General features: G+C 57.3%; 2 protein-coding genes across 4 annotated transcripts; both read right to left on the reverse strand.

Annotated features, from left to right (window-relative positions):
- Positions 1–4,330: 4,330 nt before the first annotated feature.
- Positions 4,331–8,319, reverse strand: LOC142066573 (putative coiled-coil domain-containing protein 144C). The gene is made up of 6 exons (XM_075114184.1): positions 7,984–8,319; positions 7,308–7,460; positions 6,136–6,351; positions 5,549–5,781; positions 4,770–4,894; positions 4,331–4,478 (listed from the first exon to the last, which is right to left on the reverse strand). Exons 1-6 carry the CDS (start codon positions 8,302–8,304, stop codon positions 4,408–4,410), a joined length of 1,119 nt encoding a protein of 372 aa, XP_074970285.1. The 5' UTR covers positions 8,305–8,319; the 3' UTR covers positions 4,331–4,407.
- A 3,408-nt stretch (positions 8,320–11,727) lies between these two features.
- On the reverse strand, positions 11,728–15,709 carry LOC142066585 (coiled-coil domain-containing protein 81-like). Of its 3 annotated transcripts, none has more exons than XM_075114202.1 (8): positions 15,533–15,709; positions 15,011–15,267; positions 14,823–14,908; positions 14,206–14,264; positions 13,407–13,518; positions 12,866–13,083; positions 12,542–12,667; positions 11,728–12,069 (listed from the first exon to the last, which is right to left on the reverse strand). In XM_075114202.1, the coding sequence occupies exons 1-5, from the start codon at positions 15,675–15,677 to the stop codon at positions 13,502–13,504; spliced, it is 564 nt and encodes a 187-aa protein (XP_074970303.1). In that variant the 5' UTR covers positions 15,678–15,709; the 3' UTR covers positions 11,728–12,069; positions 12,542–12,667; positions 12,866–13,083; positions 13,407–13,501. The 3 variants fall into 3 exon arrangements, with proteins under 3 accessions (XP_074970303.1, XP_074970304.1, XP_074970305.1); XM_075114203.1 differs by having other exon boundaries at positions 12,845–13,083; XM_075114204.1 differs by lacking the exon at positions 12,866–13,083.
- Between the last annotated feature and the right edge of the window lie 1,577 nt (positions 15,710–17,286).

Below are 17,286 nucleotides of genomic sequence, written 5' to 3' on the forward strand. Positions count from 1 at the left end.
ACAGCCCCTGCCACAGAGGGCATCTGGGGCAGCTGTCCCCACCCACCCGCTGCCCTCTCCACAGGCAGACCCAAAGGGTCGCCTGCAAGGGCTGCTGAACAAGGACACCAAGACCGTGCCAGAGAGACAAGATTAGGAGACTTGAAGGGTGAACAAAATCAAGTTGAAACTAAAAATTCCCCCAAATTCCCAGGCGTCCTTGTCCCCAGGTAGCCCAAGCAGAGAACGTCTAGGTGCCGGGGACCACATGCTTTTGGGAAAGGTTGCTCAAAATTGTTTTGAGGTGGGTATGAAAAGAAGCCTGAGTGTAGAGAGCAAGAGGACAAATTCCAAGGAAATATTTTTAACGTTGGATTTCAGTGCGGATACAAGCGAGCATGGCAGATTGTGTAAAAACCCCGTTATTTTGGAATTGTGGTTGGAGCCAAGTCAGCTTTGAATAAATGTCAACTGATGTGTGCTCAGATCCTCTTCCTTCTCCTTAAAGACCCTCTGTTCCCTCCCTTGGGAGAAGAGAGCTGCTCTCTGCCCATTGGGGACCGCTCTTATCCCCACCGTGGCCCTCTGTACCGGTTCAGGTCCCCTTTGCTCCCCTCCAGGCGTGCTCAGATGCCCTCCAGGCTGATTCGCTATTTTGGAGGACCTCTCCCCTTCCTCCTGCGAGATCTCAGGCTTCCGTGGTTCCTCTTCATGCAAACGGTGATTCCGAGTCATCCCATGCTCTCCTGAATATGTACGGATCCCTTCTCTTCCCCATAGCTCACACTCTGATCCTTTCTGCTTCCCTCTTGCAAGCACACCTGTTCCCTCTACACCCCTGTTCTGCATGATCCGGTTCCTTCTACTCCCACCCAAGCATCCTCGTAGACCCTCCACCACTGTTAGTAAGCATTAAGGTGTACCCTCTTTCCTTCTCTGGGTGCTCAGATCCCCTCCTTTCTTCTCCACGCGTGCAGAGAGCTGGATCTGGGATCACACACACAGAGTTGGGCAAGTTGGAAAAAAGCTGTTGACTGATTTAGTTGAAATACATGACAGAGATCACCAGGTCCGTCCATTTGGCAATTCTCCCGCTGCGGTCGGTCCTTGTTATCTCACAGCCAGAGGAGCCCAAAGCCTTGCAGTCCGGCTAATATTTTACAAACCTCTTTCCCCGTTTAGAAGTTCTCAGAGCTGATGCTCTGACTCTGCCCCTGCAGCTGGGAGGCTGTGGTGTCTCCAGGGGAAGCTACATTTAAGTAGCCGATCTCCGAAGGTTGAGAGGGGGATAAGCAAAAGGGTGAGTCTTGGCTTTCAGCTTCTCCTCCAGGCTTTGCATCCTGCGTGGCCTTCAGGGTGCTGAGAGAGTCTGGCGCTTCTCGCGGTGGGAAGCTGAAAACAAATTTCCTCTCTTAAGTCATTCTGCAAACTCTGTCTGACCCTCTGCCACCTGCACAGCCCCAGCGCCCCTCCCAACATCTCTGCCAGGCAGTGCAGGGCTACGGGCAACACCTTTCACTTGGACTAAGGCTCCGATACTCTTCCTCAAGCCAAGTAGCTGACAGCCCCCATCGACCCCAGAACCTCCTCTGACTTGGGACAGACTGTCCGTCAGCCTCCCTAGCACCTGAAAGCTGTAAGCAGCCCGTTGTGCTGGGGCTCCAGCAAGCAGAGACCAGAGTTGCAGGGTCTCTCTGCCTCCCGCTGGCCCATTTTGGCACAGATCAGGGTGCTCCTGGCTGCACAGGTGGAGAAAGAGCTCACGCTCCCTCCTGCCGCATAGCCTGGGACACGGGTCATAGAGCTCCGGGCAGCCGTGGCCCTCTAAGCCTCATAACCTCGTGTGAAGATGCTCCTCCAAAACCCCTGGGCACCAAGCTGGTCTGGAAATCCTACGCTGCTCCCCAACAACTTCCAAAGGAGGAGGTGCACGTCAGGCCCGGAATTTCAACCACCAGAGTCTTGGCCTTCAAAATGCCCCCAGCTCCACTGACGGATCTCCCCGAGAACTCCGGCCACACAGACGTGCTAATCATAGGTCTGTCCTTTGGGTCTGAATTTAAACTAAACAATAATAACCCCTAACTAGCCCAGCTGAAACAAACAGAAAGCAATGGTTCTATGAAATAAAACACAGTGGAACGCACAAACGGCTCTTTCTGCCAGGTGCCAAACGGCACTTTCATCGAATCATAGAATCCTTAAGGCTGCAAAAGACCTCTAAAATCATCAAGTCCAACCCCCAGTTCTTGAAAACCATGTTCCCAGGTGCCACGTCTACACGTTTTTTTGAACACCACCAGGGATGGTGACTCCCCCACCTCTCTGGGCAGCCTGTGCCAGGGCCTGACCACTCTTGCAGTGAAGGCATGTTCCCTGATATCCAACCTAAACCTCCCCTGACGCAGCCTGAGGCCATTTCCTCTTGTGCTATCACCTGTTCCCTGGGAGCAGAGACCAGCCCCCCCCTCACTCCAGCCCCTCTCAGGCAGCTGCAGAGAGCGAGAAGGGCTGCCCTCAGCCTCCTCTTCTCCAGGCTAAAGCCCCCCACCTCCCCCAGCCGCCCCCCAGCACACTTGTGCTCCAGACCCTGCCCCAGCCCCGCTGCCCTTCTCTGGACACGCTCCAGCCCCTCAAGGACCTTCTTGTCCCGAGGGGCCCAAACCTGAGCCCAGCATTCGAGGTGGGGCCTCCCCAGTGCCGAGCACAGGGGCCCCATCCCTGCCCGGCTCCTGCTGGCCACACCAGTGCTGACACAAGCCCGGGGGCTGGTGGCCTCCTTGGCCACCTGGGCACTGCTGGCTCATGCCCAGCCGGCTGTCAGCCAGCACCCCCAGGGCTTCTCGCCAGGCACTTTCCAGCCCCTCTGCCCCAAATCTGTGGCGTTGCCTGGGGTTGGTGTGACCCAAGGGCAGGACCTGGCACTGGGCCTTGTTGAATCGCATACACTTGGCCTCCGCCGAATGATCCAGCCCGTCCAGGTCCCTCTGCAGCACCTTCCTACCCTCCAGCATACCAACACTCCTGCCCAATTTAGTGTCTTCTGCAAACTTACTGAGGCTGCACTCGATCCCCTCATCCAGGTCATTGGTAAAGATATTAAAGAGAACTGGCCCCAGCACTGAGCCCTGGGGACACCGCTTGTGACCGGCCGCCAACTGGGTTTAACTGCATTCACCACAAGTCTTTGGGCCTGGCCATCTCTGTGCTACAATTGACCAGCAAGCGCTTCCTCCAACCAAGGCTCCGAGGAGGGACGAGGCTCGGGGAAAGCATGCTTGGTTTCCCTGCAGAAACCCTGAAGCGTGCTTTACTCCTAGAGCTGATGACAGCCCGTAACAGACCCAGGCAGCCTTGTTTCCTGCTGGCTGCTGGGTTGCTTCCTTACTTGCGACTCAAACTCGTTGGGTTTTGCACGTTTCCGATAAAAGCACAATCTCTTTGGCAAAAGGATCGTGAATGACGTTGCCGCTTGCAAAGTCCTTGGGCACGACTCTCCTGTATTTCCTCCCAGAATATTTTCTGCTCCTGCAGTGTTCTTAGGGGAAGAAAAACCCCAGCTCAGTGAAGCGGGTGACCGTCTCTGCACAGCCTGGCGTTAGCCCTGTCTGCCTGGGTGTTGGGGAGAATTTGGCGCCACTGAGGGCCGAGTCCTTGCCAAGGCATGTCCGTCCTTCCCCTGAGCTCCAGCTCTTCCCAAGCAGCCCAGAGGCGCCGGTGAGCACGGCTCAGGAGACGCCGTGTCCGTCTCCAAGCCACAGCTCCCAGCACGCCACGTGGCAAGGGAGGGACCAGAGCGCCCAGCGTGCCCTGGGGCCTGCACACCCGCACTGAGCCCCGGGCGCACCCAGGGCAGGCTGGGTCCCCTTCCCGGCTGGTGTCCATGGAACCCCCACCCTGCCCGGGCCCGAAGCCCCCAGCCCAGCAGGAGGGAGCAGCTCCAGGCAGGGCCGCGCTGCTCCAGCCCCAGGGAGATCCCCTGGAGACCCCCATCCCGCCCCGACTGGGACTGGGGGCCTCCCCCAACACCCTGCCCGGGTGCAGGCTGCGGGCGCAGGGAACGGCCCTGGCTGCCCCGGCGGCCCGGCCCCCAGCACCGCTGCTGGGCTGAGAAGAGTCCCACAGGCCTGGCCACGGTCCCCAGAGCCGGGATGGCACCTGCAGCCCCTCCAGGTGCCCTGAGGCCCGCCTCGGTGGGGAGCCGGGGAAGGGCAGGTGTCCAAGGGCTTTGCTGTCCCAGCCACAAAACCTTGCTCAGCCCGATGCTGAGGTAGCCCGTGAGGGACGGCGATGGGAAAGCACGGGAGGCGGGCGTAGGGAAAGGTTTTTCACAGAGGTTCATGCGTGTGTTCTACCAGTTTAATACTTGTTCTCAGAGCATCACGATCGGGCGGTGTTGCCCTGCAAGGGGATAGCCTGGACTTTGTTTCAATTTGGCGGAAGAGCAGGAGACGTCCAGAGAGAATCCCCAGCAGATCCGGTTTCATGTTCACCAGTGACTGGGAGAGAAAAAGCGAGATCCAGGGTTAGTGCTACAGCAGACCTAACCCAAGGCCATAATGGCCTCTAATCAAGTGTGAGAGGACACTGCAAAGATGCAAGCCCGCCAGAGGAAAGAAAGGATGAAAGGGACCTGCGCAAAGGAAGAAACCAGATTTTGCACGTTTGACCATCAGGCAACTGGCTTTCTAAAGCCCGTGAAGGAACCTCCAGAGGCGGCGCACCACTACTAAACCCCAGCAGAACCCGCAAATGGCATCTTCTTTGGAATCGCATCTGGAGCTGCTTACCTGAGCCCGATGGGTTTCCGCTCTGTCCCCTGCTCTGGCTCAGGCTCTTGGCCTTGCGACTGACGAGTCTGCGCTGCTGCTCTTGACGGCTCTCAGCGCTGGCTTCCGCCAGCGTCTCATTAGCCCTGCAAAAAAGGCAGGAGCATGTAAGGACGACTGTTGCTTGTATCGGCACCAAGTGGTTCGCCACGTGTGACAGTACGCTGGTGGACTTATGCACGTAGACTTCTGAGCCATCCAAATGTACTGCTTCTCAGGCTTCCAAGCAATCTGTGTTAGGGCTTTGTAGGACCTTTCCGAGGAGGTAGTAAGGACTCGGGCTCTTCCCCTCCTCCCAGCATAAACGCAAACTGAAGGTGCGCCATCATAACGGCAGCTGAATGGAGTAGTTTTGCCTCACGGGCTCCTGTTCTGGCCCCTCTGCCTTTTCAAGTGTGCCTCTCCTAAGTGGGAGGATAAGAGCAGCAGAAGTGAAGCTCCTCCTTTCCACCCTACCTGCAGGAAGAGGAGGTGGCTACAGAAAACTCTTACAAGAAAACTAACGAAACCATCCTCCAGACAGGCCTCATCGGTTTTCTTACCTCAGGGCCAGTAAAGAGAAAGGGAAACAGGCCCCCGGAATGGCAGAGCCCAAGGTGTACTCTTTGGAGAAGAACGCTGTCTTGAAGGTGCACACACCATGCTGAGCAGGTGCAAGAAAGGGATGTGGGATGGAAAAGCCACGACGAAAGGGGTCATATTGTATGACATGGGGAAACAAAGAAAACCTTTGGACTTACTTTTTTAGTTTCTTTGAGAGGCAGCTTCTAATTTTGCGGCCCGCCAAATAACGCTTTTCGGAGCTTTTTGGTTCTGCCTGCGCCCATGCCAGTTGCAGTGCGTTCGCCTCCTGCAGGCTCCGTGCTCTCTCCAGGTCCAATTCCTGCGCTTTCATTCTCTGCTCCAGCAGCTTTCTCCAAGAAGCGTCAGTGGTGTTGGCCTCTTCTGTTTTGGCTTGAGCGGCTGCCTGAGTCTAAAGCAGAAGATGCAACTTCGGGGAACGGGAAGAAAAAGACAATGCCCACCCACCTCAAACAACCTGCTCCTTCTGCCATTTTCATACGAAAGCTAGTGTAAAGCAGCCCACAAGGCTGTACGAATGAGGATGAGGGAAAGGCTGCATATTTTTCCTGCACATGGCTCCCCTGACGCACACAGAAGCCCTTTGATGCAGCCTTTTGCAGCTCCCCAGCTTCCCTATAGGAAAGCCAATCCCACAACACTAACAAAGAGAGCCAGGTGCTCCAGGCAAAACACCTAAAAGCCGCGACCACAACCACAAATGAATGCAGCGCCCACTACAGAGACAAATGGTACCTAAACTGACCTGCAAAAGCTCCCCGAGATGTTGCTTCTCTCTCGTTTCTTCTTGCGCTCGCTGCTCACGCTCTCCTCCATGAAGCGCTGTTGGGGGATGATCCACCCCTGGAGTCGCCAAGCGATGTGGCAGAAGAGCCACCAGCCCTTGCAGCTCCTGGTTTGCAGCTTTGAGGTGCAGAGCATTTTGGGACTCCAGTTCCAGCCGCGCGGAGAGGTCGCACAGCTGTATGCGGAGAGAAAACAAGCTGCCTTAAGCAGAGGGGTCTAAAATCTCTGTGAAACTCAATCAAATGTAGGGACGGAGCTCAGAGCTGTAATCCACCAAGATTGTATCTCAAGCCAGGGAAAAGCCGCTTGGCTTTTTTTGGAACTAAGTTTGCCTTTCAAGCCCTTGCTGACAAGGCTGCTCCAGCTCCCATCCACCCCTCCTGTCCAACAGGCACCATGGCAAAGGCACTCAGCTCCTTCTACAGCACCGTACAGCTCCCATGCCTGTGAAGGGGCTCTTTTGCATTTCATCGCATTCACAGCGTTTCATTTGGCTTCATCGTGCTCCTTTTCTGCCCCGTTCCCCCTCATGGGCACCCCCCCTGTGCTAATGCCTGCGGCGGACGGTGCAGAGGGAAGAGGCAAGAGGTTCAAGGCCTCACTTAGAGGAAGGGTGAAGCCTGGCTTACAAGACAAGGGCAAACAAAAGGTTGCTTTCCTTCCCCAAAAACACCACCGCCAGGGAACTAGGCAACATCTTTGTGCAGAGACCAAGAGAAGAAAAACCTTGCAAACAAACCAACCAAGCCTAGAGACATTTGGGAGCGTGTGGCTTCTGATACCGCAGCACGGCCACAACTTTTGGATGGTGTCGGAACAGAAGCAAGTCTCAAAAGAGCAGAGCTGCTTCGTTCTTCCCCACCCAGGTGCTGCCTGCAACCCACTGCTCTGCCCCTCGGCCTTGAAACGAGCTCCCTGAAGATTTTCAAGGTGAGATGGGAGGAGGCGGGAGGAGAAAGGAGCTAAAAGCACCCCCTCTAGCCTGGAAAACAATTGTTAATCCTGTTGAAGCTCAAAAGGTCCCCGGAGAAATCTGTCCTGGATTTGCTCCCAGATTTGTTTCTTCTCGTGTGGCCACTGAAGGAAAGGAAGAGCATCGTTCATGCTGACATGTTTACAGACTTTGTATACCTCGGCTTTAGCCTTGTGCAAGTCCTCTTGCAAGTGGGAGTTTTCTTGCTTCAGGTAATCACATTGGCGTGTAGCCGCTTTCAGTGACGTTTCTGCTATCCACTGCTTCTGGCAAGCCTCAGCGATCTCTCTGTGCAGCTGTCCCACTGTTCTCTAGGGAAACAATGACACAGGAGTACGAAGAAAGAGTTAAGAAGCCCAAACGTGTAGTTTTACTTTCAATTTCCTATACCTGCTGAGACTGTGCCTTTGTTGGGTATTGCTTGTGTCTTAAGATAATGCTCAAATGTGACGGGATGCCAGTGCAAGCGCTGTGGGGTGGGCTGCAGCCCTTTCTCCAGTGATCAGAGCGAGGCTTCCTATAGCCAACTCTGTGTATCATCCTTTTGGCTCTTCTTCTGCTACACACATGAAAACCAACGCATGCCGAAGCCGTTCTAGATACGTATGTGCCTATAAGCATGTCCTTGAGAAAGAACCTTCCACAGTTCCCACAAACCAGGACAAACCAGAAGCAACCCGAGTGATGGACTGCCAGGCACATAGCTTATACCTGCCGCCTTTTAGAAGCACCAGAGAGCCTTGGGAAGTGTTCTGCTTTGAGTCACTCTTGGGCCAGGGCCCACCTCACCTCTTTTCCTACTCTGTCGGCCTTGCGTGTAAAGGCATCACTCACCATTCGTAGTTGGGTGCTCTTGTTTACATCTCCCAGCTGCTGCCGGAGTAAATGGTTTTCACTTTGGAGCTGGGCCAGTTGTTCCTGCAGCCCTTCTGCCTTCTTGACGGCATCTTTTCTCTCTTGATCTTTCTCAAGGTGTAGAGCATGCCGCTCCTTTGCCTGCTTCTGGGCCTGACGTAATTCTCTTTCTGTCATGTCTAAAGCCAATGCCTTTTCCCAGAGGGCTTTCTTCAGTTGCTCCACTTCCTTCTCCAGCCTGCGAGCTTTTCTTTCAGCCTTGCTCAACTGCTGAGACAAGCTCTTGTTGGTTTCTTGCATCTCAACAATGTCCTCATTGACCTTTTCTTGCACTCGAAGCCATTGCTCATATGCTCTCAGACACATTTGCACATTGACATTTTCTGATGTCTGATGACTTCCAGGGCTCAGGTGGGAAAGGGATGAATCCAACCCTGCCGTCTTCAGCATTTGGGCTCTGACATCTTCTGCCTGCTCAAGACCACAGGTTGACAGAACTTAGGAAACCAGCACAAAACAGGAGATAGTGGCAGCATTGCATATAACCAGATGAGGACTGTCACCAACGTGACGTCAGGGTATAAAAGAGTTTTCAACAACTGCATTAGACGTTATTTGTGGAAAAATCTTACTTGGCATTAACGTGCAAGATAATCTTATAACGAAGACTCTAAATTAAATTGATGTTTTTACATACCTGCCCTCCAGAGCTTTTGCTCTCCCTGACGGCTTCTGGACGCAGCTCATCCCGGCCCTCCGTCTGGAGCTGGTCACCACCGCCACTCCCGGAGGACACGGGGGGCCCCTCCCGCGCCCTCCTCCTCCGCAGGAACCACCACCTCTTCATGGCCCAGCGGGAACGGGCAGTGCTCTGCCTTGCCTTGCCTCGCCTCTCCCTGGGGAGCGGTGGCCAGCAGGACTTGGCAGGCGCTGCCGGGTGCCAGCTGCGAACTGAGGAGCCGAGCCCCAAGGAGCGGCAGAGCCTGGGCAGCTGCCTACGGGCTGAGCCAGCACCAGCAGCACCAGCACCACCAGCTCCACCAGCAGCAGCAGCACCACCAGCAGCACTGACACCACCAGCAGTGCCAGCAGCAACACACCACCTCCAGCAACCGCCACTGCCAGCAGCACCACCAGCACCACCAGCAGCAGCAGCAGCCACTAGCACCAGCACCGCCAGCACCAGCAGCACCACCCGGTACTGTGTGTGCAGGGCCTGCGCCAGCACCTCAGGTCTAGTGAACGTGTGTGCTGACATCACGAACAGCTCAGTGACATCATAAGGTGCTGGGGGCTGGGCGGGGCCAGGGGCAGAGGGGCCCCGTGTGCTCAGAACCTCTCTGCGTGCACACAGGCCACGTGGCCAAGGGAAACAGCCCCAGGTGTGCTGTGTCCAGGGGTACAGGGTTGCCCAAGGCCACCTCTCCAAGGCACCCACCTTCCCGCACGCTCTGCACAACCACCGTCCTCATCTCCCAGCTCCCCACAGCACCCACCTGTGTGGGAGATGGATGGGCTCACCATGGCAGGCTCTTGCCATCAAGGCTCCCGGGAAGCACAAGAGACAGTGAGTGGCTGGACACGTCGCCATGTGCCTTTTTGTGCTTCCTGGGCTCTCAGTGTGAGCTGTGGGGGTACTCTGGGCCCGTCAGTGTGCCCCTCTCTGCATCCCTGGAGCCCTGAGCGTCCCTTTGAGGGCACCAGTGTCCATTTTGGGACTGGCCACTTCCCCTTGCTTTGCTTTCTGCTGTGGCCGGCCCCCCTGAGCATGCCTCTGGGCGCACCCTGGACCCCTGGGTGTGCCTGTGGGGTCTCCTCGCACCCCTCCATGTGCCTTTCAGTGCACCCAAAACCCCTCGGTGTGCCCTTTTGTGCACCCTGCAGCCCCCTGCTTATCTGTCAGAGGGCCAGCCCAGCCCCCACTCTTGTACATTTTGGCATGTTGCAAGTCCCGTGGGCAGCCTGGACCGCTCCATGTTCCTTCTGCTGCACCCACAACCCCCCCGGGTGTGCCTTTCTGTGCACTCCAGGGAATTCCATAGGAAAAAAAGCCAAAGTCAGGGTGCTTGAACTTGACCACACTTGCCCAGGGGAGGCCCCTGGAGCTCTGAGTAGAGATAGGTGGAGCTGGTGGGAAAAGAGGAGCACACAGCATCAGCACATGGCATCAGCAAAGACACCATGTCTGAAATGGCACTGCAGGGACAGACATGGCAGTCTGCTTTGCAGAAGGGCTATTATCCGTCCCTCTCCACGTTGATGGAATATCGGAATCATCTTCTTAACTCCCACAACAAAGCTTCAGCTGTCAACTCGGCAGCAGTGGCAGGGCAAAAGAGAGCTCAAAAAGGCTGAAGAGCCCTACGCTTGTGCTATGGCTGGGGATGTGGCACATCATTAGCAGGGTTCTCTGGAGGGTTTAACTGTACCTCTACACACGTGCGGGGTGTAGCACCAGGTTTCTGGGGACTCTGCGGTTCTCCTCTTGTGCTATGTTCCGACTGGTGGCGATAAGAAGATCCTGACAGTGATAAGCCAACGCTACTTGCTGGTAAACTGCCAGCACATTGACAGGATCAGCATTGAAATAAAGACTGACCGGAACAGGCACGTCTCATTTAGCTTTGGGATATGAGATTGTGAAGCTTCATCTTCAGCCCAGGAAGCCTCTGATATGTCAAGAAACCACACCAAAACGGGGGTGGTTTAAAATCATGGGGACCTGTGCTTGGCCATGAATACAGAGCCCAGCCAGCAACAGCCTTGCTGCAACAAGCGGTGCAGGTGTCGGGGGCCTAGTCCATGGCCTGTTTAGAAAGGCTGTGTTGAAAAGAAGTTTGGCAATTGTTAAGTCACACGTGGAAAGCACCACCCAAGATATTGCAAGCAACATGCTTCCATGGTCAGCATGGATAAGCTGGAAAGGCGCAGGAGCACTAGAAAAGTGCTTCTATTCAAAGCGAAAGCCTTAAAAGAGCGAGCCAAGTAGAGCCCCCAGAGGGAAGGACCACCCTTGAGCCTTGAGAAGAGGAAGGAATGAGAGAACAGTTGGAGCAGGACAAGAAAAAGAACAGCAAGTCAGGCTTGTAAAATCTGATGGGTCCATCCTCTGAGCCGGTGAGGCCATGGGCCTTGTGACTTGTCCCCTGACAAGCTTTTGTTGAGCGGTGCGGATGTAAAAATGAAGGTGGTGTGCACCAGAGACAGCTCTGTCTGACGACCTCCCAGCAGCAGGACCTTGCACTGGAGAGCACTGAGAGCCCCTCCATTCCCCACAGTGCCCATTTGCATCTCCTCTGTGACCCTGGCTGCAGGTTCTGAGACTCCCCTGGCCCTTTGGTTCATGCACACATCCCCTTCAGTCCCACCCGCGGCATTCGGGTGCCCTCCCTTGCCCTCCTGGCAGGCTCAGAGTGCCTTCTTTCCCTGCAGGCGCCCTTAGATGTCCTCCTCAATCCCCATCCCCGTGTGCTCAGGCGCCCTCCCTCCACCTTGCTGGGCACTGCCCTCCTCTCCTCTCCCCTTCCTGCACGCCCACATCTCCCCTCCTCCCCTCCAGTGCTGCCCAGTTCCCACTTTGGGCAAGACCAGGCTGAGCTGCATGTGCACGGTCACACCGAGGGTGCTGGCGACGGGAGGCACTGTGCACGCAGGCTGCTTTTGCAGGAGGATGGGCCAGCACGCGGGATCAGGAGCTGCCCGTCCTTTCCAAAGCCCTGCCAATGAATGTCCTTCCGGGCAGGGCTTGGTGACCCTGGCGTCTTTATTTGGCATCTCCAGGAGGAATGCAATGTTTGGAAAGGTCCCACTCTGCTGAGGGCTCTGCTGCTGCAGAGCAGGCAGCGCTGGCAGCAGGAGCGGGAGCTCCAGCACCAACACGCATTCGCTCGAGTCTGACACGATGGACAAGCTTGGGGCTTGCTGGGCCCCTCAGGCTCTGCTCCTCAACGCCGGGCTGCAGGTCTGCGTGGTGCGACTTGGCCGTACTGCGCACACGTCCCGTATGCTGTCGCGCTGGCCTCGTGCTTTTCTCTGAGGCCGTGCAGCTCCATCTTCTTCCCGACGCTGAGGGGGAACCAAAAGCGTGTTGACATCAGTTGGAAGTAGAGAGAGGAGGGCAGAGACCTCCTGCCTGCCAGGCCTGGTCCTGGAGGCTTGCTGTGGTCTCTGAGACACCCCCTGCTCCACTGGACCAGGCCCATCAGCTCAGGGCTGAGACCTGGCAGCGGACAGGTAGGGCCCTCCGGGCAAGGTGTCCGGCTGTGGGTGCCGTGGCAGAGGAGGGACAGTGTCTGTGGGGTGGAAAGGCAGAGCCAATCCCAGAGGAAGAAAGCCATGTCCCCGTCTGCCCCTGTTCTGCCTGCGGACATCTCCCTGGGGCTGGAAGGCAGCTCTAACTCAGGGGCACAGCCTCAGGACCTCGCTGCTCTCCTGCCACCCGGCTGTCAGTACAGACAGTCCTTCCCAGCTGCCGCTGCCCGGGCAAGGGAGGAAAATGTGCACCAGGGAAATGCCTCCCATGCCTGGAGATATTTACCAGTGGACCTCCTTCGGGACTGTTGCCTGCAGCCGGTTGAGCTCTGTCTTCCTCTTCCACACCTGCTGGCTGGATCTGTACCGCTCCAGTTTTGCCAAGACCTGCCTTGCTCGTGGTGACCTGATGCTGCAACAGTAGGGACAAATTCCCTCTCACACCCTGCCCTGGCCCCTGCTCACAGGCTGGGGCTGCCCAGGGACCCCAGGCATCGGGGCTGACCCCAGGCATGCCCGTGTCAGGGGAAACCGGGCCCCTGACGCCGCAGACGGGCGGTCTCTGCCGCTCGACTCTCCCCAGCCTTGCCGGGAGCTGCCGCACGCTTACTCTGGCTGTGGCGTCTCCAGCGGAGGGGCCGGTATCTTCCCCTTCTCTGCCCGGGGATGGCAGTAAGAAATCTCCTCCCCATCCCTTTTGGCCCAGGAGATGACTTCCTCCTGTCCTGCCTGTACTTCGGCCCTCTCCTGCGTGCTACTTTTGGGCCAGGGCAAGCGCGCGTACAAGTCAGACCACTTCACTTGGAGTATTTCGGACTGACTCTTGGCCTGGGTGGGACGAAGAGGAACGTTAGAGCCCAGGTCACACCTCTCTCCCGCCCCTGGACAGGGCAGCACTAGAGACGCCAGGGACTGCAAGCCCCCGGCGGGGACCCCGGTGCAGGAGATGGGGGAACCGGGAGGTGGGGTCCACGTGGAAGCCAAGCGTGGTGTCAAGAGATGGAGTCATTGGCCAGGCCGAAAGGCAGAGGCAGGAGGAGTGACGGGATGAACACGTCCGCAGTGTCGCGGCTGTCTTTGAGGACACCCTCTCCACAGAGCCATGTTTTCCTACACGTGACACCATCGTTACGTCCACCTGTACCACGTACCTCTGCTGCTCCCAGCCGACTGTCCAGAGGAGGCAGCCAGACTTGAGGACGGTCCGTCGCTCTGGCTTCCTTGCGTTTCTCTGCACGGGTCCCCTCTATTGGCGGCAGCACGCTGCAAACACACCGCACACGGGGCTTGGACGAGAACAGCAGGCGCCTGTTCTTCAGCTGGTGCTCAGGGAGCAGCCCCGTGCAGGCAGCACAAGGCAGCTCTGCACGGGAGCTATGCCTAGGCCAGGAGTCAAGTCAAAGCCAGGACGAGACGGCCATGAGCTGTGGCCGCTCAGGGGTGGCTGAAGAGTCTCACCTTACGCTACCTGCTGCAGTCCCCGCCTTGCCCCTCTTCTCTCCCGTCACACCAAGGCCCCCTGTCCGGATGGGAGAAAGACGCCCTCGGGAGAGCAGGCGCTCAGCAGGACGAGCCCCTGGAAGCACAAGACCAGGAAGCTCTTCACAGCTGCACCTCTGGGTCGCTTCCCGCAAGACGGACATGCCATCTGTGCACGCGACTGCTACTAGTGCCAGGCCTGGACCCCCAGGCCTTGCCGTCGGGCTTCCTAGGGTGGTCTTGGCCCTTTCCCGACGACCACTATTTCCCAGCCCTCCCTTCCCACGGGGCCACGCTGCTCCCTGAGCACTTCCTGCCCCACTGCTTCCTTCCTTGGGGCCCCATTTGGAAAAGGGGGTGAGCTGGGACGTGCTGGTCACTTTGGAGAACCTCTCGCCCCGGGGAGGTGGCATCACATGTGGGGAAGACACGCTTGCGTCTCTACATGGCGTGGGTGCGTTGTTACGGTACCTCGTTGGGCCGCCTTGTCAGCCAGTTCTTTTTCAGACGTGGCACTTTTGTACACAAGCCTGCAAATAAGAAGGTGCCGGTGGTTTCAATAAGGGGCAATGGAGTCCCCTGCAGCCCCCACTAAGAAGCTGCTGCCAGAGCTGCTCGAGAGCTGAGCTACTCTCAAGTCCCCAGGTTTGCAGAGCACAACATACAACAAGGTGGCAATAGACATTAGGAAAGGAGCGTCAGCAAACTCCGCGTGAACATGCTGACACCTTGGGCTTGTTTTGTTTGGGTGCTTCTCTATTTCATTCTCACCCAAAGGAGAGGGGAGGACCAGAGGAAGCTTTATGGGAAAGGGTCCCTCACTGCCTCTCCACGCCCCACACGGGCGGGAAGGTAAGCAGGCCCTCTCCCCTGGTGCTCCACTTGACGACACCCCGCTTCCCAAAGGACGAGGGGTGGCCATGCAATTCACGGAGAAGCACCCCTTGGGCACAGCTACTCCACAGCAGCTTCCCGAGGAGAGCAGCCCCAGGAACTCGGCCTTTGGCACCTCTGGGCGGCTGCACCAAAGAGGGGCTGAGAAGGTGCTCGCTTGGTCAGCCCGGGGCGACAGAAGCAAACATACTCACTGTGGGAACACAAAGATCCCCCCAGGAGGCATCTGGAAAACAGCTGTCTCATTGCGGGCTATGACCAAGGGCCTCAGGCTTGACTTCTGCAAGGAGGAGAGAGGCAGGGGAGTGAATGTGCCCGAGGTCATGGCTTCGACCTGGCTGCAAGAGAGGTAGAGGGAGCACTGAAGAGACAACAGACTCACTCGGAGGGCAGTGTTTGCCAGGATGCCGGTCTTGTCCACGTCTCGCAGCAGGTCTTCGAAGAACCGCATGACCACTCTCCTTCCCCGGCACACCAGGATGCCAAAGTTCTTGAAGACAAAGTCAAAGTCCTTGCCTTCGGTCAAGGCCCACGCGATGACATTTGTGGTAGCCTTGACGCACTTCAAGACCTTTTTCTTGGGGATGGAGAGGTAGAAGGCGACCTCGGCGTAGATCAGCTCTGCAACTTCTAAGTCCTCTGCAAAGAAACCGCCCGGCAACAAAGTCACTTGCTCAGCCTTCAGCAGACTCACATCAGCTCTCAGCACCGCGACCCATCAAGAGCCCACCGAGCCTCCTCCCACCCCACCGACTCCCCACGCAGCAGCAAGCGTCCCGGCCTGCCTTTGGGGGCCAGCACCCTGTCCCCACGCAGACCGCTGCTCCTGTCAAGGGGGAGCAGGAGGGAAACGCCAGCTCTGACTCAAGGCTTCGGAAGCCCAGCCCTGGAGGTCTCTTCTTACCGGGCCGTGATCTGGTCTCATAGCGGAGCTTCTTCTCCAGCAGAACTGGCTTGTCCAGGTGGAACATGGGTTTCTGGACCTTGACACTCGCCTTGTTCCCATGACAAAAGTCCTCCTCCCTGATGTAGACGGTGGCCATGCCCATTAGCCTGACAGCCTGCCAACGAGAGTGAGAAAGAAACAGCCGTTGGAATTGTTCCGGTGGGAGAAGAGCGTCGAGGCACACTAAGGCTTCTCTGTTGGCCTGCCCACCCCGGTGGTCACCAGGGACAAGGTGGGGCCCCATTGGAAAGCTTTGGGGAAGAGCCTTGCCCTCCACCTTGTTCCCCTCTCCCTCCGCTTTACCCTCCCACCCTCTGCCCAGGCCACGCAAGGTGAAGGACAAGCAGAACACACCACCCAGAGCCTGAGAGGGCCCGAGGAGGGCCAAGCCCTGGACACTGCCCCTGGCTCTCTGCCCGCTCATTACACCCTGCCAGCAGGCCTAGGGAAGCCTCCAAAGAAGAAAGCCCACGTTCTTCTTTGTCCAAAGCGGGGCTTTGCTTTTTCTCTCCGTCCACTCAGAAGTTGCTCTGTGGCAAAGCTGTCCTCAGCAGGATCCTTCTGGGGCATGTTTTCTGCTTCCTAAGCCGTTGGGGGGAGGAATTAAAGGCCGGGGAGGGGCCAGGACACAGCAGGGTCTGGAGGACAGCAAGGAAAGCAGCCCACCTTGTTCAGCAGCAGCTTTTGGCGATAGCACTCCGACACGCTATCCCAAATGCTGGCCATCTCTGGGGAAGAAGAGCGAGACAGGGCACGCGTGACGTCAATAAGCTCAGCGCCTTGCCAAGGCAGCAGGTGCAGGCGTCGTCCTACACCACCGCCTCCCCCCTCACACCACCCATGCAGGAACTGCCCTGCAGAGCCGAGTTTTAGCTGTGTCCCCATGAGAAGGCGTCCCGTGCTGGGGACACAGCTCTGTACTTGAAAGAAAGAGGGGAGAAGGCTTGGCACAAGGACGGGCTCCGATCCACGCCACGAAGGTGTCTCCGAGTTCCGAGCCTCGAGCACGGGACCTTCTGGCAGCACCTACCCTCCTTTGTGAAATCCGCCAGGTGAGGAGACAGCGCATGGAGGAAGGCAGAGGAGAACCACTCCATGGCTGCAGCTCCTCCTGGCCGAGCCCCTCCGCTCCTCCTGTCCACACAGCACCGGCGCTGTGGCACTGCCTGCCTCCGCCTCCCCCTGCGGGCTGCAAAGCAGCTCCCAAGAGCAGAGCAGTGGCCAAAGCAGCCCCCCACACCTGAGCTCCTCCCTGACTGGCAGGGAAGTGCGGGCTGGGTGCCGTGGGGAGAGGCAAGGTGTCCCGGTGAGGGGGTGTGCCCCATTGTGACCACGGCCCGTGTCAGAGGGGCTGCAGGTGAGCACAGCCCCTGCCACAGAGGGCATCTGGGGCAGCTGTCCCCACCCACCCGCTGCCCTCTCCACAGGCAGACCCAAAGGGTCGCCTGCAAGGGCTGCTGAACAAGGACACCAAGACCGTGCCAGAGAGACAAGATTAGGAGACTTGAAGGGTGAACAAAATCAAGTTGAAACTAAAAATTCCCCCAAATTCCCAGGCGTCCTTGTCCCCAGGTAGCCCAAGCAGAGAACGTCTAGGTGCCGGGGACCACATGCTTTTGGGAAAGGTTGCTCAAAATTGTTTTGAGGTGGGTATGAAAAGAAGCCTGAGTGTAGAGAGCAAGAGGACAAATTCCAAGGAAATATTTTTAACG

Source organism: Phalacrocorax aristotelis, chromosome 19 (assembly GCF_949628215.1).
Source record: "Phalacrocorax aristotelis chromosome 19, bGulAri2.1, whole genome shotgun sequence".
In the NCBI taxonomy this organism is placed as follows: Eukaryota; Metazoa; Chordata; class Aves; order Suliformes; family Phalacrocoracidae; genus Phalacrocorax; species Phalacrocorax aristotelis.